Here is a 22,287-nt window from a genome sequence, read left to right as displayed (position 1 = left end):
CCCAAGGGTTATCTATTTAGAGTTATATATTCACTGTAGAGAGGCAGAGAGCTGGGTGAGGTTTGGCAAGAGGGCGTTTCAATGTATGTGTTTGTTGAAGGGGTCCCTCTTGCTGTGTGCTCACACAGGTCTATATGACATTGTAGCCTAGCTCACACTTAAGCCTTAGTATTGATATTGATATTGTTATTGATACTACAGAGATCTGCCAATAGAGTATCACTGTTTTACTCATGTTCCTTTGTTTCTTCTTTAAGTAAAGCATTACTTTGGTTGGTTATCTTGAAGTCTGTGTGCAGCCTATCTTTCATATCACAAGATCCCTTCCATTTAAGGTAACCCTTTTTATCTGCATAATCTGTTGTAGTGTAACCGGATATTGTGCTTCCCCACAAGCTACTGGGGTCCACAACTCCCATATTACCAGGTGTGTCAAGGGAAGGTTTTGAGCCACTTTAAAGGGGTTAATCACAGAGCAAAGACCCAAAACAACCAGCAGCTCCTCCGGGGATAGTACTACAGGCAGTGGCGGCTGGTGCTCAAAATTTTTGGGGGGGCGCAAACGTAAAAAAGAAAAAATTTGCAGCCTCACTGTGCCCATCAAATGCAGCCACTGTGCCATCAACTGTCACCACTGTGCCTTGCCATCAAATGCAGTCACTGTGCCATGCCATCAAACGCAGCCACTGTGGCATCAATTGTCACCACTGTGCCATGTCATCAAACGCAGCCACTGTGCCATCAATTGTCACCACTGTGCCATGCCATCAAACGCAGGCACTGTGCCATCAATTATCACCACTGTGCCATGCCATCAAATGCAGTGACTATGCCATCAATTTGCACCACTGTGCCATGCCATCAAATGCAGTCACTGTGCCATGCCATCAAACGCAGCCACTGTGCCATCAATTATCACCACTGTGCAATGCCATCAAATGCAGTCACTATGCCATCAATTTGCACCACTGTGCCATGCCATCAAACGCAGCCGCTGTGCAATGCCATCAAACGCAGTCACTGTGCCATGCCATCAAATGCAGTCGCTGTGCCATGCCATCAAATGCAGTCACTGTGCCATGCCATCAAACGCAGTCACTGTGCCTTGCCATCAAACGCAGCCACTGTGCCATCAATTGTCACCACTGTGCCATGCCATCAAACGCAGCCACTGTGCCCCTCAATTCACTGGCTATTGTAAGCACCCCTGTCAGTGTTAAAAAGTTTGTCGGAACTCTCTAATTGCTACATCTACAGGACATCTAGTTCTTTTGAAAGACAACAGACTTACTGGCAAGATCACATCATGTGAAAATAAAAATAAATGCCTAAAAAAGCAGCTTTAATATATATTGCAGCAAAAAATGCAGCTTTAATATATATATATATATATATATATATATATATATATATATATATATATATATATATATATATAGAGATAGATATATTGGGGTTTAATACTGCTTTAGCCTAGGTTTACACTTATAAAATGCAGGAAACCCAGAGAATCCTGTGTGTTTCCCGCATTGCAATTGCATGGTATAAGCACAATCTGCTGCGGGTATCAAAGTTAGATTAACGACACCCTGAAACAGATCGCAAAATGCAGTGCGATTACTAGTATGTGTGTGAAAACCCATGAGATGTGATTCAGGTGCGGAAAAAAGGGTCCTGCACAAAAATATATGTATGAATGTGAGTTAGGGACCTTAGGTTGTAAGCTCCTCGAGGGTAGGGACTGAGGTGAATGTACAATGTATATGTAAAGCGCTGCATAAATTGACGGCAGTATAGGAGTACCTTAAATAATAAATAATAATAATTTTAATGCAATGTGATTTGAGCCATACAAAATGTATGGCTCAAATCGCACCACACAGACATCGCATGTGATGTACACAGGAATGCGGTGCTATTCCTGTGTGAATCACATGTGGTGTCTGCAACACACAAGTGTGAACCCAGGCTCAAATTAACATAAAAAAAAAAAAAAACACGTTGTGCAATGGTTTTGCACAGAGCAGCCCTGATCCTCCTCTTCTCAGATCCCCGTTGGGGCTCTGGGCTCCTCTCCTCTGCTGAGTGCCCCCATAGCAAGTGGCACTCATGTGTGCTCCCTCCTGATCCTTGCTCTGTGCTCCTCATCCCCTGCTTCTTCTTCTTCACTGACTATGATTGACAGCAGAGGGGAGCCTTTAGTTCCCACTGCTGTGTCTGAGCCAATGAGAAGGGAGAGATCCAGGAGAGCAGCTGCTTTTCGTGCACATTGCTGGATCGAGATCAGGCTCAGGTAAGTATTAGGGGGGCTGGATGGGGCTGCTGTTAAAAAAAAATGAGCGTTTAGAATCGCTTTAACCGTTTCCCGACCATTTCACGCAGATAAACTGCAGGAGAATGGCTCCCCTGGGCGAAACCCTGTACGGTTTCATCGTTCTCTATTTTGTGCGCGCCGGCTCAGCTGCATGGCTGGAACCAGATGTGCGTGGCCACCGGGTGTGATTGCATGCTCGAGCGCCAGCACAGGGATTTGTGTGTGTAAACACACACACACAAATCCCTGTACTGTCAGGGAAGAGGAAACCTATTGTTTGTTCCTACTAAGTAGGAAAAACGATATGTCTCCTCTCCTAGTCATTCCCATCCCCACACAGCTAGAACGCACGAGGGAACACACGGTTAACCCCTTGATCATTTTTATAGCACTGATCACTGTATAATTGTCAATGGTCCCAAAAAAGTGTCAAAAGTGTCCGATCTGTCTGTCGCAATGTCACAGTACCGCTAAAAATCGCAGATCACCTCCACTACTAGTAAAAAAAAATGCTTTAAATCTTTCCCATGTAGACGCTATAACTTTTGCGCAAACCAATAAATATACGCTTATTGCATTTTTTTTACCAAAAATATGAAGAAGAATATATAAACTGTTAAAGAAATGTTTTTTTTAAAAAATATTTAATATACAAAAAGTAACTTTTTTTTTCAAAATTGTTGCTATTTTTTTGTTTATAGCGCAAAGAAAAAAAAAACTGCAGAGGTGATCAAATACCACCAAAAGAAAGCTCTATTAGCTGGATTCACGTAGGGCAGCGTTTTTTTGAGCCGGCGTAGCGTATCATATTTACGCTACGCCGCCGTAAGTCAGAGAGGCAAGTGCTGTATTCACAAAGCACTTGCCTCCTAAGTTACGGCGGCGTAGCGTAAATGGGCCGGCGTAAGCACTCCTAATTCAAATTCATCATCCTAATTCATGACCCGACGTAATTGACGTTTTTAACGGACATATCCCAGTGTGCATTGCTCCAAAGTACGCCGCAAGGACTTATTGGTTTCGAAGTGAACGTAAATTACGTCCAGCCCCATTCACGGACGACTTACGCAAACGACGTAAAATTTTAAAAATTTGATGCGGGAACGACGTCTATACTTAACATTGGCTAGTCCAGCTTTTTGTTGTACTAACTTTACGCCTGAAAATGCCTTACGTAAACGGCGTATCTTTACTGCGTACGTTCGTGAATAGGCGTATCTCGCTGATTTACGCATTCTAGGCGTAAATCAGCGTTCACGCCCCTAGCGGCCGGCGGAACTAGACAGCTAAGATACGACGGCGCAGGCAGTCGTATCTTAGCTACATTTAAGTGTATCTCAATTTGAGAATACACTTAAATGTACGACGGCTTAGATTCAGAGTTACGACTCTACTGATACGCCGGCTTAACTCTTTCTGAATCTAGCTATATGTGTGGGAAAAAAAGACACAAATTTCATTTGGGTACAGAGTTGCATGACCGCGCATTTGTCAGTTAAAGTGACACAGTGCCAAATTGTAAAAAGTGTTTTGGTCAGGAAGGGGGGTAAAATCTTCCGGGGCTCAAGTGGTTAATGTACAAAATAATATTTGGCATTATAATAGGATTGCTGAGCAGCCTATTATTCGATTGTGCGCTGCTATTGCAGGCAAAAGAGGCTTAAAAGTGGCAGCTGGCAGCTTTCATCAGGACAAAAAGTCATTCCAGTGTAGGGAAAAATCTCTTCAGTCACCGTACCAGCATGGCATACATTTACTTCTGACATTTACACAACTATTGTCAGTCACTGTACAGTAAAACCTTGGTTTGTGAGCATAATTCGCTCCAGAAACATGCTTGTAATCCAAAGCACTTGTATATAAAAGCATTTTGTTTTTTACAGGGTATAAAAGAGAAGAGAGGCGCCTCTAATGCCTTGTACACACGATCGGAATTTCCGATGAAAAAAGTCAGACAGAATTTCGTGTGTGGGCCCCATTGGCCTTTTTTTCCGTCATGCCGCGTACACACTGTCGTTTTTCGGCATGAAAAAAAAAAACGACGTTTTTAAAAACGTCATTTAAAATCATCGTGTGTGGGCTTCACATTGTTTTTCGGCTTCTGAAATTTCGTTTTTCGGGTTGTAAGAAATGATCATGTGTGGGCTAAAACAATGTTTTAAACCCGCGCATGCCCAGAAGCGAGTTATGAGACAGGAGCGCTCGTTCTGGTAAAACTACCGTTCATAATGGAGTAAGCACAATTATCACGCTTTAACAGACAAAAAAGCGCGAATCATCTTTTACTAACACGGAATCAGCTAAAAGCAGCCCAAAGGCGAATAGAACGTCCCCTTCAGAGTGCCGTCGTACGTGTTGTACGTCACCGCGCTTTGTTCATCATTTTTCAAAAACGATGGTGTGTGGGCAACATCGTTTTTAATGATGAAGTTGGAAAAACTTTGTTTTTTGGACATGCTGAAAAATGTTGTGTTTTTTTTTCATGCCGAAAAATGACCGTGTGTACGCGGCATCAGAGTTTAGAAATAGAACATGCTTTATTTTTTATCGGAAATTCCGTTCATCTGTGTGGAACTCCACCGGAGAAAAATCCACGCATGCTCGGAAGCATTGAACGGCTTCTCGGCTCGTCGTAGTGTTTCACGTCACCGTGTTTTGGACGGTCGGAATTTGGTTTGACAGTGTGTATGCAAGACAGCTTGAACGAAATTCCGACGGAAAATTCCATCGGATTTTATCCCATCGGAAATTCCGATCGTGTGTACAGGGCATACGTGTAGCAATAAGTTGCTAAATGCTGTACCTTCATTAACTGTAACCATATTGCTACACTTAGAGGCTCCTTTCTTCTTTTTTATACTCAGTTGTAACATGACGCTACTCTTATGCCGCATACACACGACCAGTTTTTCATTAATGTCATTAAAAACTATTGTGTGTAAGCTCCAGAGCATTTTTCATGACGTGAAAAATGGGCATTAAAAATTTAGAACATGCTCTATTTTTTTGCGTCGTTTTTCACGTTTTTTCACTTTTTTCACTGTACACACAGACCGATCGTGTGTACAGGGCTTTATAGTGCCGTCGTACGTGTTGTACGTCACCGCGCTTTGCTCGAGCATTTTTTTTTTCCACAATCGTGTGTATGCAAGGCAGGCTTGACAAGAATCATGTCGGAAAAAAAATAGTTTTTTTCTAGACCATTAAAAATGTCCGTGTGTATGCGGCATTATATCAAGACATCGCTTGTCTATCAAGGCAAAATTTATTAAAATCATTTTGCTTGTCTTGCAAAACGCTCTTAAACCAAGTTACTCTCAAACCAAGGTTTTACTGTACATTGCAGCTTGTGTGTTGGCCAGTTGCAGTGTAGAACTTTTTTCTTTCTCCGGTAGGTGTTCTGACTTTTTCTCCTGACTCGTAGTACGTAAAGTTTTCATTCATCTTCTGTTGTCACGTATTAGCGATTCATATGTTGGCCTTGAGTGGGAATGCAGCTGCTGTCGCCTCATCTGCATCATGTTTGTTTGTGAAAGAGAAGCAAACACATCACTGAGGGAGAGGGAGGGAGGATGGAGATGAGAGGACGGAGAGGATAGAGGCAGAGAAGGAGCCGGACACACAATACGGATGGAGAATAGCGTACGGCAGCGCTTGACATGCAGCGAGAATAAGCAACTACGTTTCAGCACCACGGAGAGCGACCGGGGTTGCAGTTATTCGCTGTAACGCCTCCCTCCCTCCCACTTCCTTCTGTCTCAGTGCTTACTCCCACCCTCCTCCTCCTCCTCCTCTCCTGCACTCCACGGCTTCATTTCAATCAGGTGGCTGTTGCTCTTCAAGATTAGTGAAAACCTAGCAGGAAAATACTCGCAAGCCTCCCCCCCTCCCTCTCCCCATATACACAAAGGGAGAAGGGAAGCAGGCAACGTGCTCTGAATGATGTGTTGACTCTTTCTGAGTCCTCTCACTCTCTCCCTCTCTCTTTTTCTTTCCCTCTCTCCCCCCTTTTCTATGGACTGTTGGCATGCAGCCTCCACAGCCAATTGATCGGACACCTCAGGCTGAAGAGTGATTGGAAAGCTGTTCGCCCCAGTGCTTTGTCTCTTATTAAATGCTAGTGGCTACCATATAAGATCTCTGTTGGATGGTTGACTTTTCTTCTTTCTGGTTGAAGCTTTATGGGGCCTGTTGGCTTTTTTTTTTTTTTTTTTTTCATTTTGCCATTTTTTTTTTCTTCTTTTTTTTCTTTGCTCACCCACTGTGCCAATTGATCTCTAATAAAACGGGTTCAAAGACAGTTTGCTAAGGCTGACTTTTCTTGTGAACCTGAAAAGGATTGACTTGATGGCATCGCTGTACCAGAGGTTCACTGGGAAGATCAACACATCCAGGTCTTTCCCCATGCCACCTGAGGCCAGTCACCTTTTGGGGGGCCAAAATGCAGAAGAGGACACGGCTGGCAAGACCTCACGCCCACCACCGCCGCCTCCGCCACCAGAGACGCGACCCTCTTATCAGTACCAAGCACGGCATGACTGTGAGGAGGAAGATGTAAGACGTTTGTTGTTATTATCCACCTCCCCCCCTTTCCCCCCCTTTAAAGTGTTGTGTATGTTCTGTGTGTCTGGCAACCCCTAGAAGCCCAGCCCCCCTCTTTAAATGCCATTGATAGCGTTTCTTAATGATTAATTCAGTTCTTCGGGGAAGGGGGGGGGGGGGGGTTGTTTCGCGAAGGAAACCAAGTCAGGTTTTCCAATTGCCTGTGTTTTACTGATGTCTCCTCCATTACATCTTTTTAATGTGAACTTTATTGATCGGCAAGTGATGCAGAATAAACTGAATTATGATACAACTCAGAGGTTAACCCTTGCAGGGCAACATCCCTACCTTGCATCCTTAGTGGTAGTCATTAACCCAAATGCCAACAGAAAAAAAACTTCATTAGAAGAGAGATCTCCCGGTGATGGGGGATTAATTACTAAATACGCTAATAAAAAAAATCAATTATTGTAATATATTTAATGCTGTGTGATCCCAACGTTCTTTACTTCCTGGATAATTTCAAAGGTAACATTTGCATATCACCTTAGTAACCAATGACTCATCCAGGGCACCTCTTTTTGGGCTGGAAAATGAAACAGAATTACTAGACATTGATCATTGCAGATGAACACCCTTTAAATAAAAAGGCCTGCGTGTGCATTGTCATTGATGCAGACCCAGCAGGGTTAAAGTCCTCTCAGACCAATTTGTGTTCTGCATTTAGCCCACTGCAGTGGCTATAAACCAGATCTCTCTGTACATACAGTACATCTGGCCCAGTACCCCTAGTACAGTACATCTCTATAAAATGGACAGAAAATTAATAGACCTAAGCAAGGCATCAGCAAAAAAATCCATAACTGGAAATACCTTCCTTATCTTGGTGTCTAAGTTTGAAGGCCATGTGTGTAAAGTAATGTGTATCATCATGTTTATACAGGCATACCCTGCTTTAAGTACACTCACTTTACATACACTCGCCAGTAAGGACCTACCTGTGAGTGTATGTAAAGTAGCTCTCAAGCTAAAGCTGCAGCTGAGTAATCTGTGCACGGATAGTTCAGATTCCCTGCTTCTTGGAAAAACACTCCCTGACCCCCCCCCCCCACTGCAGCCCCTGACACCCCCACTATAATCCCTGACACCCCCACTATAGTCCCTGACACCCCTCTACAGTCCCTGACACCCCAACTACAGTCCCTGACACCCCCACTATAGTCCCTGACACCCCTCTACAGCCCCTGACACCCCCACTACAGTCCCTGACACCCCCACTACAGTCCCTGACACCCCCACTATAGTCCCTGACACCCCTCTACAGCCCCTGACACCCCCACTACAGTCCCTGACACCCCCACTATAGTCCCTGACACCCCTCTACAGCCCCTGACACCCCCACTACAGCCCCTGACACCCCCACTATAGTCCCTGACACCCCTCTACAGCCCCTGACACCCCCACTACAGCCCCTGACGCCCCAGAAGTGAAAAAAAGGCATTGCTTCACTTTAACCAAATGCCGCAGCTAAATGCCCAGGCCAGGTTTTGCTATTCGGCACTGCGTCGCTTTAACAGACAATTGCGCGGTCGTGCGACGTGGCTCCCAAACAAAATTGCCGTCCTTTTTTCCCCACAAATAGAGCTTTCTTTTGGTGGTATTTGATCACCACTGTGGTTTTTATTTTTTGTGCTATAAACAAAAATAGAGCGACAGTTTTGAAAAAAATGCAATATTTTTTACTTTTTGCTATAATAAATACCCCCAAAAACATATATAAAACATTTTTTTTCCTCAGTTTAGGCCGATACCTATTCTTCTACATATTTTTGGTAAAAAAAATCGCAATAAGCGTTTATCGATTGGTTTGCGCAAAATTTATAGCGTTTACAAAATAGGGGATAGTTTTATTGAATTTTTATTAATTATTTTTTTTTTTACTACTATTGATGGCGATCAGCGATTTTTTTTCGTGACTGCGACATTATGGCGGACACTTCGGACAATTTTGACACATTTTTGGGACCATTGTCATTTTCACAGCAAAAAATGCATTTAAATTGCATTCTTTATTGTGGAAATGACAGTTGCAGTTTGGGAGTTAACCACAGGGGGCGCTGTAGGAGTTAGTGTTCACTTAGTGTGTGTTTACAACTGTAGGGGGGTGTGGCTGTAGGACTGACGTCATCGATCGAGTCTCCCTTATAAAAAGGATCACTCGATCGATACGCCGCCACAGTGAAGCACGGGGAAGCCGTGTTTACACACGGCTCTCCCCGCTCTTCAGCTCCGGGGAGCGATCACGACGGAGCAGCTATAAACAAATGGCCGCGCCGTCGTCCCGGATCGCTCCCCGAGGGAATCCGCCCGCCGCACGCAGCGGAGGGGGTCCTGATCGGACCCCCCACCCGCTAGAAGGCAAGGACGTATATATACCTCCTTCTGCCTGTACGTGCCATTCTGTGGACGTAAATAGTCGTGCAGCGGGCGTTAAGGGGTTAAGTACATTTTTGTTTTACATACATGCTCTGGTCCCATTGTGTACTTAAAAGTGGGGTATGCCTGTACTGGAGTTTTCAAAAAATGATAATTTCCTTAATAAATTCAAATGTGCAAATATTAAAATATTCTCTTTAGATGGTCATGACCGATAGACTTGCTAAAGGAATTAAAAAAAAAATCTTCAAACAGTATTTAAATATGTCCTAAAAGATATAAAGCACTCAAGTGTATCACTTCAAAGAGCTAGGATGTGATCCATCCCTCACCCCCCAGAGGTAGTCTCTCTCTTTAGTATCATGGTGACACTTTACTGAAATCCCTTTCTGGCTGTACTGTGTAATTACATTATTATATCAAATGTGTTTTGCAGACCCATTATACCAACCAATCAGAGTTTGACTTTTACTAATCTGACATCTGATTGGTTGCTTGAATTTGCAATGAGCACTTTATATATTTTTTTACTTATTCAGAGGGTTCCTAGTTATTTTTAGGCTTTATGTACACGGACGTTTAGGAGCAGTTGTTTTTTTTTTTTTTTCTTTCAGCTGCCCCTGAACTCTCCTCTATGTTATCAGTACATGTACACAGGGTCCTTTATAGTCCTTTCTAGGCAGTTGAGTTTAACCACTCAACCCCCGGACCATTATGCAGCTTAAAGACCAGGCCCCTTTTTGCGATTCGGCACTGCGTCGCTTTAACTGACAATTGCGCGGTTGTGCGACGTTGCTCCCAAACAAAATTGGGGTCCTTTTTTCCCCACAAATAGAGCTTTCTTTTGGTGGTATTTGATCACCTCTGCGGTTTTTATTTTTTGCGCTATAAACAAAAATAGAGTGACAATTTTGAAATATTTTGAAAAAATTCAATATTTTTTACTTTTTTTAACCACTTAACACCAGCCGCACGACTATTTACGTCCGCAAAATGGCACGGACAGGCAGATGGGCGTATATATACGTCCTTGCCTTTCCGCGGGTCGGGGGTCCGATCGGGACCCCCCCCCCCCGCTGCGTGCGGCGGGCGGCTTACCTCGGGGAGCGATCCGGGACGACGGCGCGGCTATTCTTTTATAGCCACTCCGTCGCGATCGCTCCCCGGAGCTGAAGAACGGGTAGAGCCGTATGTAAACACGGCTTCCCCGTGCTTCACTGTGGCGGCGCATCGATCGTGTCATCCCCTTTATAGGGGAGACACAATCGATGACGTCAGACTTACAGCCACACCCCCCTACAGTTGTAAACACACACTAGGTGAACCCTAACACATTCAGCGCCCCCTGTGGTTAACTCCCAAACTGCAACTGTCATTTTCACAATAAAGAATGCAATTTAAATGCATTTTTTGCTGTGAAAATGAAAATGGTCCCAAAAATGTGTCAAAATTGTCCGAAGTGTTCGCCATAATGTCGCAGTCACGAAAAAAATCGCTGATCGCCGCCATTAGTAGTAAAAAAATTTTTTTTTATAAAAATGCAATAAAAATACCCCCTATTTTGTAAACGCTATACATTTTGTGCAAACCAATCGATAAACGCTTATTGCGATTTTTTTTTACCAAAAATAGGTAGAAGAATACGTATCGGCCTAAACGGAGGAAAAAAATATTTTTATATATGTTTTTGGGGGATATTTATTACAGCAAAAAGTAAAAAATATCGCATTTTTTTCAAAATTGTCGCTCTATTTTTGTTTATAGCGCAAAAAATAAAAACCGCAGAGGTGATCAAATACCACCAAAAGAAAGCTCTATTTGTGGAGAAAAAAGGACGCCAATTTTGTTTGGGAGCCATGTCGGACGACCGCGCAATTGTCTGTTAAAGCGACGCAGTGCCGAATCGCAAAACCTGGCCTGGGCATTTAGCTGCCTAAAGGTCCGGGGCTTAAGTGGTTAATAAATATCCCCAAAAAAGATATAATTTTTATTTATTTTTTTTCCTCAGTTAAGGCCCATATGTATTCTTCTACATATTTTTGGTAAAAAAAAAATCGCAAAAAGCGTTTATGGTTTGTGAAAAATTGATAGCGTCTACCAAATAGGGGATAGTTTTATTGCATTTTTTTTCTAGTAATGGCGGCGATCAGCTTTTTTTTATCATGACTGCGACATTATGGCGGACACATCGGACACTTTTGACACTATTTTGGGACCATTGTCATTTTTACAGCGAACAGTGCTATAAAAATGCACTGGTTACTGTAAAAATTACACTGGCAGTGAAGGGGTTAACCAGGAGGGGGCACTGTAGGGGTTAAGTGTGCCCTAAGGGAGTGAATCTTACTGTGGAGGGGGGGGGGGGCATGGCTGGACATGTGACATCACTGATCGTCCTTCCCAATGACAGGAAACAGGCGATCAGTGACAGGCTCACTAGGAAGCACGGGGAAAGGTTTGTTTACACTTAACTCTCCCCGTTCTTCTCTGTGACCCAATCGCGGGACGCCGGCGGCGATCGGGTCCGCTGTTCCCGCGGGGACGGTCACGGAGAAGAGGACCGGGTACCCTTGGCTGGCATTTTAAAGGGGACGTACCTGTACGCTCTTGTGCCCAGCCGTGCCATTTTGTCGACGTATATCGTCGTGCGGGGGTCCTTAAGCGGTTAAAAGCATTTTTTGCGGCTAAACACGGCATGTAAACACGGCAAAATGGAAGTTTTTAAATGTCGTCTACTATCTGTCAAGTTAAATCGTTCAGGGGAGGTTTTAAAATGTCCTGTGTACATTAAGCCTTAAAGAGGAAGTAAACCCTGATGGTTTTCACAAGTTTTTTCCGCGGTCAGCGGTCTTTGACTAAAGGTTCTTCTCCTCAGTGTGACTCTTCCGCGTTCAGGAGAGGGAGGTTTACCCTCCCCTAAATGCTCCTGCTCCTAAACTCTGCTAAAATCCTATGTGTACATGGACACATAGGGGGTTATTTACAAAAGGCAAATCCACTTTGCACTGCAAGTGCAAATTACAAGTGCAAAGTGCACTTGCAATTGCACTGAAAGTGCACATGGAAGTGCAGTCGCTGCAGATCCAAGGGGGACATGCAAGGAAAATAAAAAAAAACAGCATTTTAGCTTTCACATGATTGGATGATAAAATCAGCAGAGCTTCCCCTCATTTCAGATCTACCCCTCAGATTTAAAGTGACTGCACTTCCAAGTGCACTTTCAGTGCAATTTCAAGTGCACTTTGCACTTATATAGGTAGATTCAGTAAGAGTTAGGCCGGCTTATCAGTAGATAAGCCGGCCTAACTCAGAATCTACGCCGACTTATGTTTAAGTGTATTCTCAATCAGAGATACACTTAAACATATCTAAGATACGACGGCTTGCGCCGTCCTATCTTAGGTTGCAATATTTCGGATGGCCGCTAGGTGGCGCTTCCATTGCGGTCGGCGTAGAATATGTAAATTAGTAGATACGCCGATTCACGAACGTACGTCCGGCCGACGCAGTACTTTTACCTAGTTGGAATAGTAATGTTAAGTATGGCCGGCGTTCCCGCATCGAAATTCAAATTTTTTACGTTGTTTGCGTAAGTCGTCCGTGAATCGGGAATTACGTTGTTTACGTCCACGTCGAAATCAATAGGCCCGTGCGGCGTACTTAGCCGCAATGCACACTGGGAAATGTAGGCGCATGCGCAGTTAAACAAGAAACGTCAAAAACGTAAGGTCAAGCTCCATTAACATAAAACATGCCCCCTTGCACACATTTGAATTAGGCGGGCTTACGCCCGCTGCTTTAGGCTACGCCGCCGTAACTTAGCAGGCAAGTACATTGTGAATCATGTACTTGCCTCGCTAACTTACGGCGGCGTAGCCTAAATGCCTTAAGCTACACCGCCGCAAAGTTGCGGCAAGGTATGTGAATCTAGGCAATAGTTTGCACTTGTAGTGCAAAGTGGATTTGCCTTTCATAAATAACCCCCATAGGCTTTTTTTGAGTTACGTTTAGGGGCTTTGGCAAAAAAACGTGAGTTTAGGAGCAGCCAGTGTACATGAAGCCTTAGATTGTTGGGTGTTTCAGCTTCTGCTGTTCCATGCTCCATAGTAGAAAATAATTAATCCAATTTGGACAGTGAAAACCTCTGATAATGGTCACATACATTTTTCAGACACAATCCAAGGGCCAAACATACACGTTAAAATCTGGCATTATAGTCAAATTAAGATTTATCAAAGCTCTCTAAATATGTGGACCTACCTAATCTGTCCAATCAACCTGTATTCAAACAGGCAGGCCATTGCACTATATCGTTTTTGATAGATCTACTAAAAGAAATTGTACAATCATATTGTAAAATGTGTGGTGAGCTTAACTGTGTCCCTAGAGATATCAGAAGCTGCCACATGCTTTGCTTTCCAGCATCTACCAAATATCAGCTCTTGGTTGACCCTTTAAGTCACTGCATTTGGTATTACTCATGGTTAAAGGAAACCTTTCATGAGAAGAAATAAAACACAAGGGATGTCACTGCTGACCATCTTGAAAATGCTAATTGCCTGACTGCTATGTGGACCCAGTGTTTTCAAAAACTTTGAGGTGCTAACCCAGAACAAGCTTTTGGATCATAAAAGAAAAGTTTCAGCATACTTGGTCAGAGTCAGTGACTTAAAGCTGAACTCCAGGGATGAAAAAACGTTTTCCGTGCAGTGGGGCTCCTCCTGCACTACAAGGGTTTAAATTGATACCTAGGGTACCCATAACAAGGACTTTTTATTACCTGATTTCCCACTGCTACAGGCTCCCTCCACTCTGTAAGCTCCTGCAGCCGCAGGCACTGTGACGTCATCAAGTACAATGCAGGGTCAATAGCATTGTATGAGAGGACACCCAATGCACCACCCATAAGCCAGAACATCGTGGAGAAGATTTGAGCACTAGTTACTGTAGGAGTGATGAATAAGATAAGTAAACGTTTTTGTAATGGGTACCCTAGGCATAAGCAAACAGTGTCACAATGTCTACGACCGAGGAACTCGACGGGCGAAACACATCGTTTTCCTCGTCGAGTTCCTTGTTAGGCTGTCGAGGAACTCGACAAGGCAAGTTTCTCCATTCCCGTCGAGGAAATAGAGAACTTGCTCTCTTTTTGGCTCGTCGAGTTTCTCGACAGTTTCCTCGACGAAAATGTACACACGACCGGTTTCCTCAGCAAAAAAATATCTCCCAGCAAGTTTCTTGATGGTTATTGCCGAGAAACTCGGTCGTGTGTACGAGGCTTAAGATTTCCTATCATCTGTGCCCAGTCTTGCCACACAGAGTTAATCCAGCTCTGAGCAATCATCTTTTATTGTTCAGTGAAATACAACAGACTTCCAGATAAAAACCAAAGTCCTTGCTTCTGAAAAAACGTGCACAATTCACATCCCCTACCCTGTGTTTTGATTAAATGTTTTTAAAATATGGGGTGAGTCACAGTTCAGTGCCATGAGAAAATGCAACAGCCATCAGAATATACTGGAGGGAAGAGGGGAGGGGGATGTGAATTGAGCACTTTTTACAGAAGCTGTGTATGTCTGCAAGCAGTGCACAAGATATGTAAATAACCTGTCACTCAAGCAAGGACTTTGTTTTTTTATCTGGAAGTCTGTTTTATTTCCCTGAACAATACAAAGAGGATTGCTCAGAGCTGGATTAACTCTGTGTGGCAAGACTGGGCACAGATGATAGGAAATCTTATTCTCTACATTGTGACATCATTTGGGTTTATATCCACTTTAACTCTTGCAGTGGGGGGAGCCCCACTGCAAGGCAAGTATTTTTCTTTCTCTGGAGTTCAGCTTTAAAGTAGGAGTAAACTCCCATGCATGATTTTTACCTATAGCTAGGCCTATATTAAGGCTTACCTATAGGTACAGTAAATATCTCTAGGCATGTGCAAAAGGGAAAAATTTGTTTCGTTTTGTTTCGTTTTAATTCGTTATTTAATTAATTTTGTTAAGTTCGATCCGTTACATGTGTTGAATTCATTTTCGGAATTTGTTCGTTTTCGACCGAATTTCGAAAAATCCGGTCGAATTCGAAAATATTTCGACTGTTTTTTTAATTCGTTCGCTTTCGACCGAATTTCGAAAAATCCGCTCGAATTCGAAAACAAATAGTCTCTTTTCGAATACAATTTGTTTTCGAATTAAATTCGAATTTTTTTTTTATTTTTTTCGAATTCAATTCGAATTTGTTTTTTTTTTGAATTCCGATCGAATTTCGTCCGCAGGTTTACGATTCGGAATCGAAAACGTATGCATACGAATGCCCGAATAATGAAAAATTTGTCCGAATTTCGATTCGGAACGAAACGAAATGCACATGCCTAAATATCTCCTTAGGGCCCTTTCACGCTCACGGATCCCGTGAGAATCCGTACATGTCTCATCCGCTTCCTCAGGGGGGATCGCTATGTTGATCCCCGCTGAGCCGGCAGATGACAGGGCGGTCCCTGCACACTGTGCAGGGACCGCCCTGTCAGATCTAAGCTCTCCTCTATGGGGGGATCAGATGAACACGAACCGTCTGTCCGTGATCACCTGATCCGATCCACAGACGGATGAAAAAAATAGAATTTTCCTACGTCTGCAGAAATGGAACATAGCGGGGACCAATGAGATTGGGTGTCAGTGGATGTTCATCCGCTGACACCCGCTATCCCATAGGGATACATGTCTGTCCGTATTTCATCCGAAAACGGATGGATTAAATACGGACATACGGTCCGCACGTGTGAAAGGGCCCTAAATTGGCACCGTTTAGCAGATATTTACTGTACATGCGGCCTGTGATGTCATCGGCGGAAGCGTTCTGAAGGAACGGCATACCAGTATCATTCCTTCAGAGTCCTGTAAATTGCGGCTCCCATGCAAATGCGCAGGAGTGACATCATCGCATCTTTAGCCACTCACACAGCTGGAAGGAAGACCGGATGAAGATGGAAGCGCCTTTAGCGGTAACAGCATGCCACTGGAGGGCTTCGTTCTGAGGTAAGTTTCACATAATGTGCTAGTATGCGATGCATACTAGCACATTATGACGTTGCCTTGCAGGTTTAAAAAATAAATAAAAAATAAACAGCAGTTTACTACCGCTTTAATGTATTGAAGCCAGGGGGCCAGTATGTTTGCATGACAGCCAGTCAATTTCTAGATGAAGTAGTCACATGCTTCTCACGTGACGGGATACCTCTAATACATTTGTAGAATAAAAACCTTAATGTAGAAGTATTGCTGTTCTTTCTTTTAGTGTCTGTGCTGTAGGTGGTGCTGTCGGAAAGGAAAGCAGAATGTATACATATTACCAGTTAGATTTTTTTTCTTAAATTTATCTCCCCATCTTGCTTGGAGCATATTTTTAGTTTGTCAGTACGACAGATGTCTGGGGAATCTTCCTTTGATAATGCAGAGCTCCGAAGCAAACAAAAAAGTACATTTACCATGCAAATTTTTATATTTTTTTCTCTTTTGAATGCCGGAGTTTAAAATAATTTATTTTCAGATAGTCTCTGCACTGTTCAGCATTATCTGTCATGCCAAGTGTGACTTTCCACAGGGAGTAATTATGCTTCCTTATACTGTGTTTTATGCTTCCTTATACAATGTTTTGCACTTCAATTTATTTTTATTTTTTTATTATATATTAAAAGAATTGCTAGGGCAAAGGATTAAGTAGTTTCAATGATCTTATCTTTGTTTCCATTAAGTTTATATTGATTTTAAAGTTTTTCTAGTCAAGGAAAAACACATACAGAAGCATGCAGTTTTTCTTAAAGCGGGGGTTCTCCCTAAAAATATTTTTTTTTCTAGCATCTCATTCAGCATAGTAGCGTGAGCTACAGTATGCCTTTATATATTTTTTGGCGCCGTACTCACTGTTTAATAGCGTAGTAAAATTTAAGACTCCCCACGGGGAATGGGCGTTCCTATTCAGAGGGCTCGTGATTGACGGCCGGCTATGGCGCGTCACGCTTCACAGAAATAGCCGAAATAGGTGTTTGCTTTTCACGGCGCCTGCGCAGTCAGCTCCGATGTCTGTGCTCAGGCGCCGTATAGCGCCAGGAAGAGCCGAGACCTACTCCGGCTATTTTCGTGAAGCGTGACGCGCCATAGCCGGCCGTCAATCACGAGCCCTCTGAATAGGAACGCCCATTCCCCGTGGGGAGTCTGAAATTTTACTACGCTATTAAACAGTGAGTACGGCGCCAAAAAAAATATAAAGGCATACTGTAGCTCGCGCTACTATGCTGAATGAGATGCTATAAAGTTGTTTTTTAGGGTGAAACACCGCTTTAAGCAAAATTAGCCTGTCCCACTGAAGGTTTGCTGACACTCTTCCTAGGTCTTTGCCTAAAGGGACAGCCCATGCAAAGCCCAATTTCTGGAGGATGCTAAGTCATGTAAGGCCTCGTACACACGACAGAGTTTCTCGGCAAAAACCAGCAAGAAACTTGCTGGGACTTTTTTTTTGCCGAGGAAACCGGTCGTGTGTACATTTTTCGTCGAGAAAACTGTCGTGGATCTCGACGAGAAAAAAAGAGAACATGCATCTCTTTTTTTCGTCGGGAGTCTCAATTTCCTCGTCATGTTTCTCGTCGGGCTGGTTTACGACGAGAAACACGTTTGTGTGTATGCTTAGAAACCCGCGCATGCTCAGAATAAAATATGAGACGGGAGCGCACCTTCGGTAAAAGTAGGGTTTGTAATGGAGATAGCACATTCGTCACGCTGTAACAGACTGAAATACGCAAATCGTCTCTCACCAAACTTTTACTTAACACGCAGTAACATGAGATTAGTAAAAGCTGCCCCAAGGGTGGTGCCAGTGGAATCAAACTTCCCCTTTATAGTGCCGATGTATGTGTTGTACGTCACCGCGTGACGAGATTTTGTCTTGACAGTGTGTATGCAAGGAAAGCTTGACAAGATTCTCGACAAGCCTGACAAGAAACTCGTCGAGGAAAACGATGTTTCTTTTACGACGAGATTCTCGGTCGTGTGTACGAGGCCTCAGAGAGGACCTACAGTGATAAGCTATCACTATTATTATTTTTTGTGCAATGAGGTTTAGTGAGGTACTCTAAGGCCTGATTTACTAAATGTGAAGAGAATGGAAGCAAGGTGTAGCAAAACAAGACCTGATTTACCAAATGTTAACCTGTAAAGTGAACCCAGCTGTTTATTTCTTTTCAGTTGTTACCTGTGTTTTTTCATATATTTTTGGATGAGACCTTAAAGTCTCTCTTTTTTATGAAGTGAACACAGGCACTATATTGTATATACTAAAGTTGTAGTGAGGCCTTATCTATGAAAGTGTGAAGTGAGCTGCACCCAGGCCCAATTTACTGAAGCCTAAAGTGAGGTAATGGGAATTAAAGGGATTGTAAAGGTTAGTTTTTTGTTTCTAAATAGGTTCCTTTAAGCTAGTGCATTGTTGGTTCACTTACCTTTTCCTTTGATTTTCCTTCTAAATGTTTTTTGTCTTTGTCTGAAGTTCTCACTTCCTGTTTCTCCTCAGTAAGCTTTCCACCATCATCCGAGCTGTGGTTAGTCAGCCAGAACAGCTTACTGAACACCTTACTGAGGAGGAACAGGAAGTGAGAAATTCAGACAAAGAAAACAAAGAAAAAAAAACATTTAGGGCCAGATTCACAGAAGAAATACGCCGGAGTATCTACTGATACTCCGGCGTATTTTCAAATTTGTCGCGTCGTATCTTTAGTTTAAATCCTCAAACCAAGATACGACGGCTTCTGGCTTCGATCCGACAGGCGTACGGCTTCGGATCGTAGGTGTAATACTTCGGCGCCCGCTGGGTGGAGTTTGCGTCGTTTTCCGCGTCGGATATGCTAATTAGCTGTTTACGGCGATTCACGAAGGTACGCGCGGCCGTCGCATTCTCTTACGTCGTCGCTTGTCGGCTTTTCCCGGCGTATAGTTAAAGCTGCTATTTCTTGGCCTATCTTTAGACTTGCCATGTTAAAGTATGGACGTCGTTCCCGCGTTGAATTTAAATTATTATTTTTTTTTGCGTAAGTCGTCCGTGAATAGGAAAGGACGTAACTCACGTCGACGTTGAAAAAATCACGTCGGTGCGACGTCATTTCGCGCAAAGCACGGCGGGAAATTTCAAAACGGAGCATGCGCAGTCGGTTCGGCGCAGGAACGCGCCTAATTTAAATGATCCACGCCCCATTTGAATTAGGCGGGCTTGCGCCGGAGGGATTTACGATACGCTGCCGCAACTTTACAGGCAAGTGCTTTGTGAATCAAGCACTTGCCTGTAAAACTTGCTGCGGTGTAACGTAAATAAGATACGTTACGCCGCCGCAAATGTACATGAATCTGGCCCTTAGAAGGGAAATTGAAGGAAGAGGTAAGTGAACCAACAATGTACTAGCTTAAAGGAACCTATATAGAAAACAAAAAAACAAACCTTTACAACCCCTTTAAGGTAAAGACGAGGTTAATCATGTTTAACACGCATTTGTTTTTAGCTAAACTTCTATATCTTCAGGCAAGTGCAGCTGTAACCAAATAGCTATTTGAATGCATTCATGTCATTTGCTTCGTCTAGGGACTGTTTACATGGTGGCTGTCACTCTACAAGTCACACACTGTTTAGGTACTTGCAGTTTTATTGCTGTTTGCTGACTGAGTTGCTTAAGCAAATGTGACCTGTTTCTATAAGGCACAGGTCCTATTGCTATAGAATTTCATCTCAGTACTTAGAGGCATGTTTGTTGTCTTAACTCCTATAACAGCTCCAACCATGCACATCTTTTCTCTCTGCATGCGCACTACATAATTATACACAATACTGCAACCACATTTACAGGAAGCATCAAAAATACAGCTTTGGGAGCGCACAAATGTTTATTTCATGTGTGCACCGTGTAGCGAATAAAACCTACTATTGTTTTCAAGATGATGATTATATATGTCTCGACGAAGGAAAGTGTGCTATATGACTGAGGGGGATTACAGATTGCAATGGCATGTATACGTTATTTTTTAGGTAAATACCTTATAATAACAAAATGTTTGTAATTGCATAACTAACATGGTTACAAATGTAAGAAAACAAAATACAAAATAGGCAAACATTTGCAAGTCAACCATAGAAACCAATGAGACTTGAGTGTGAGGTAAACAGTGAATTGGTGCTTAATAATGAAAGTGATTGTTAAGACTTTTTTGTTTCATTAAAATAACAAACATGTCATTCTTACCTGCTCTGTTTAGTGGTTTTGCATAGATCAGCTCTGATCCTCCTATTCTGGGGTCCCCTGCCAGCGCTACTGGCTACCCCCATAGCAAACCCCTTCCTTTGGAGACACTCGTGCATGCTCGATCCCGAGCCAGGCTGTTTTCATCTATTTAGACACACAACCTGGCTTGGTTCTGCCCCCCACTCACTGCTCTCAGGTTTTGACTGCCATCAACCAGAGCCATAGGAGTGCGCACAGGGTGTGCCAGGTGTGCCCAGGCACACCCTAATCACCCTTTACAGCACAGATTCCCCCTACTTCCCTGGGTCCCTCCTTCCCCCTGCAGTGCTACCAGCTTCCCTCCTCTCCCACCAGCTGTTGCCGTAAGGATGTTTTAGGATGAGTGGAGGAAGGGGTCGGTAAATATGTAATTGACCATCCCATTCCCTTTCTGAATGAACATCGTGAGTGATCAGTAGTGTGTGTTTGAGCTTTGGGGTGCACACCCTAATGCAATAGACTGCGCACACCTATGACCAGAGCCAATGACTCCCACTGTTCTCAGCAAAGCCTGTGAGATCCAGGAGAGGGAGAAAAGCTGCTGCTGACATGCACAGTGTTTAATGAAGATTGGGCTCTGGTGAGTGTTGGGTATGAGGGGGCTACTCTTAAAAGTTTTTTGACCCTAAAGCGGAACTGCTCACATAATTTGTAATAAAAACATCTTTGCCATTCTGAAGCTTCCCTCCAACCACTTTGCATATTATTTTATATACTGTGATTCTGTACTTACCAAATATGCTGCAGATATCTCCGTCCAATGAGTCTGGCTGCATCCATTTTAACTGTGGGCAGTTGAAGCTGCTGCCTGTCCACTTCCTGGATTTACACAGGCACACCTCCAGCCCTGCAACTCTCATTGGCCCTCTTATGACTCATCCCCATCCCTTCCTGGAAAACTCTCACGAGAGTAAGGCCTCGTACACACGACCGAGGAACTCGATGGGCGAAACACATCGTTTTGCTCAACGAGTTCCTTGTTAGGCTGTCAAAGATCTCGACAAGCCAATTTTCTCCATTCCCGTCGAGGAAATAGAGAACATGCTCTCTTTTTGGCTTGTCGAGTTTCTCGACAGTTCCCTTGTCGAAAAATGTACACACGACCGGTTTCTTTGGCAAAAAAAAACACAGCAAGTTTCTTGCTGGTTTTTGCAGAGAAACTTGGTCGTGTGTACGAGGCCTCAGAGAGAGAGAGAGAGAGAGAGCTGTGCATGATGTCATAAGCCTAGGCTTTTTTACAGACAAGACAAGTGGGCTGTATAATTTTTTTTACTGACAGAAAAAAAAAATTACTATCCAAAGTTACAGTATAACAACAAGGGCAGAATATTTAATCTCGACAAGAATATTGATAAGAATTTATTCAATACCACAAATGCTCTCCCCCAACCGGAGAAGCAGTTGAGTTTGATGGTCTGACAGGACCTGAAAATTGACACAATGTTCAAGCCAATGTATTTAACCACTTGCCGACCGCCACACAAACATTTACGTCGGCAAAATGGCACGGGCAGGCAAATGGGCGTACGTGTACGTCCCTTTAAATTTGCCACCGTGTGGACATGCGCGCACCCCTGCCGCGAGCTCCGTGACCGTGCCTGCGGGAGCTACGGACTCAACGTTCGCCGGTGTCCCGCGATCGTGTCTTGGAGCTGCAGAACAGGGGGATGCCTGTGTAAAA

The 22,287-nt window shown here is 43.5% G+C and overlaps 1 protein-coding gene across 2 annotated transcripts in view; it reads left to right on the top strand.

The window, feature by feature from the left end:
* The window catches only part of DPP6 (dipeptidyl peptidase like 6), a 1,751,424-nt gene that overhangs the window by 407,218 nt on the left and 1,321,919 nt on the right, over window positions 1-22,287 (top strand). Inside the window, exon 1 of one of the 2 annotated variants that reach the window (XM_040352725.1) lies at window positions 6,552-6,868. The exons of the other annotated variant lie outside the window; for it this stretch is intronic. Coding sequence (XP_040208659.1) covers window positions 6,662-6,868 — 207 coding nt within the window. The 5' untranslated portion in view covers window positions 6,552-6,661. Of the gene's footprint in view, window positions 1-6,551; window positions 6,869-22,287 lie in introns of those variants that run through there. 2 annotated transcript variants of the gene reach the window in all.

The sequence above is a fragment of the Rana temporaria genome, chromosome 5 (assembly GCF_905171775.1).
Source record: "Rana temporaria chromosome 5, aRanTem1.1, whole genome shotgun sequence".
In the NCBI taxonomy this organism is placed as follows: domain Eukaryota; kingdom Metazoa; phylum Chordata; class Amphibia; order Anura; family Ranidae; genus Rana; species Rana temporaria.
The sequence above is the reverse complement of the archived record's forward strand: the minus strand, read 5'-3'. Positions and strand labels throughout refer to the sequence as shown.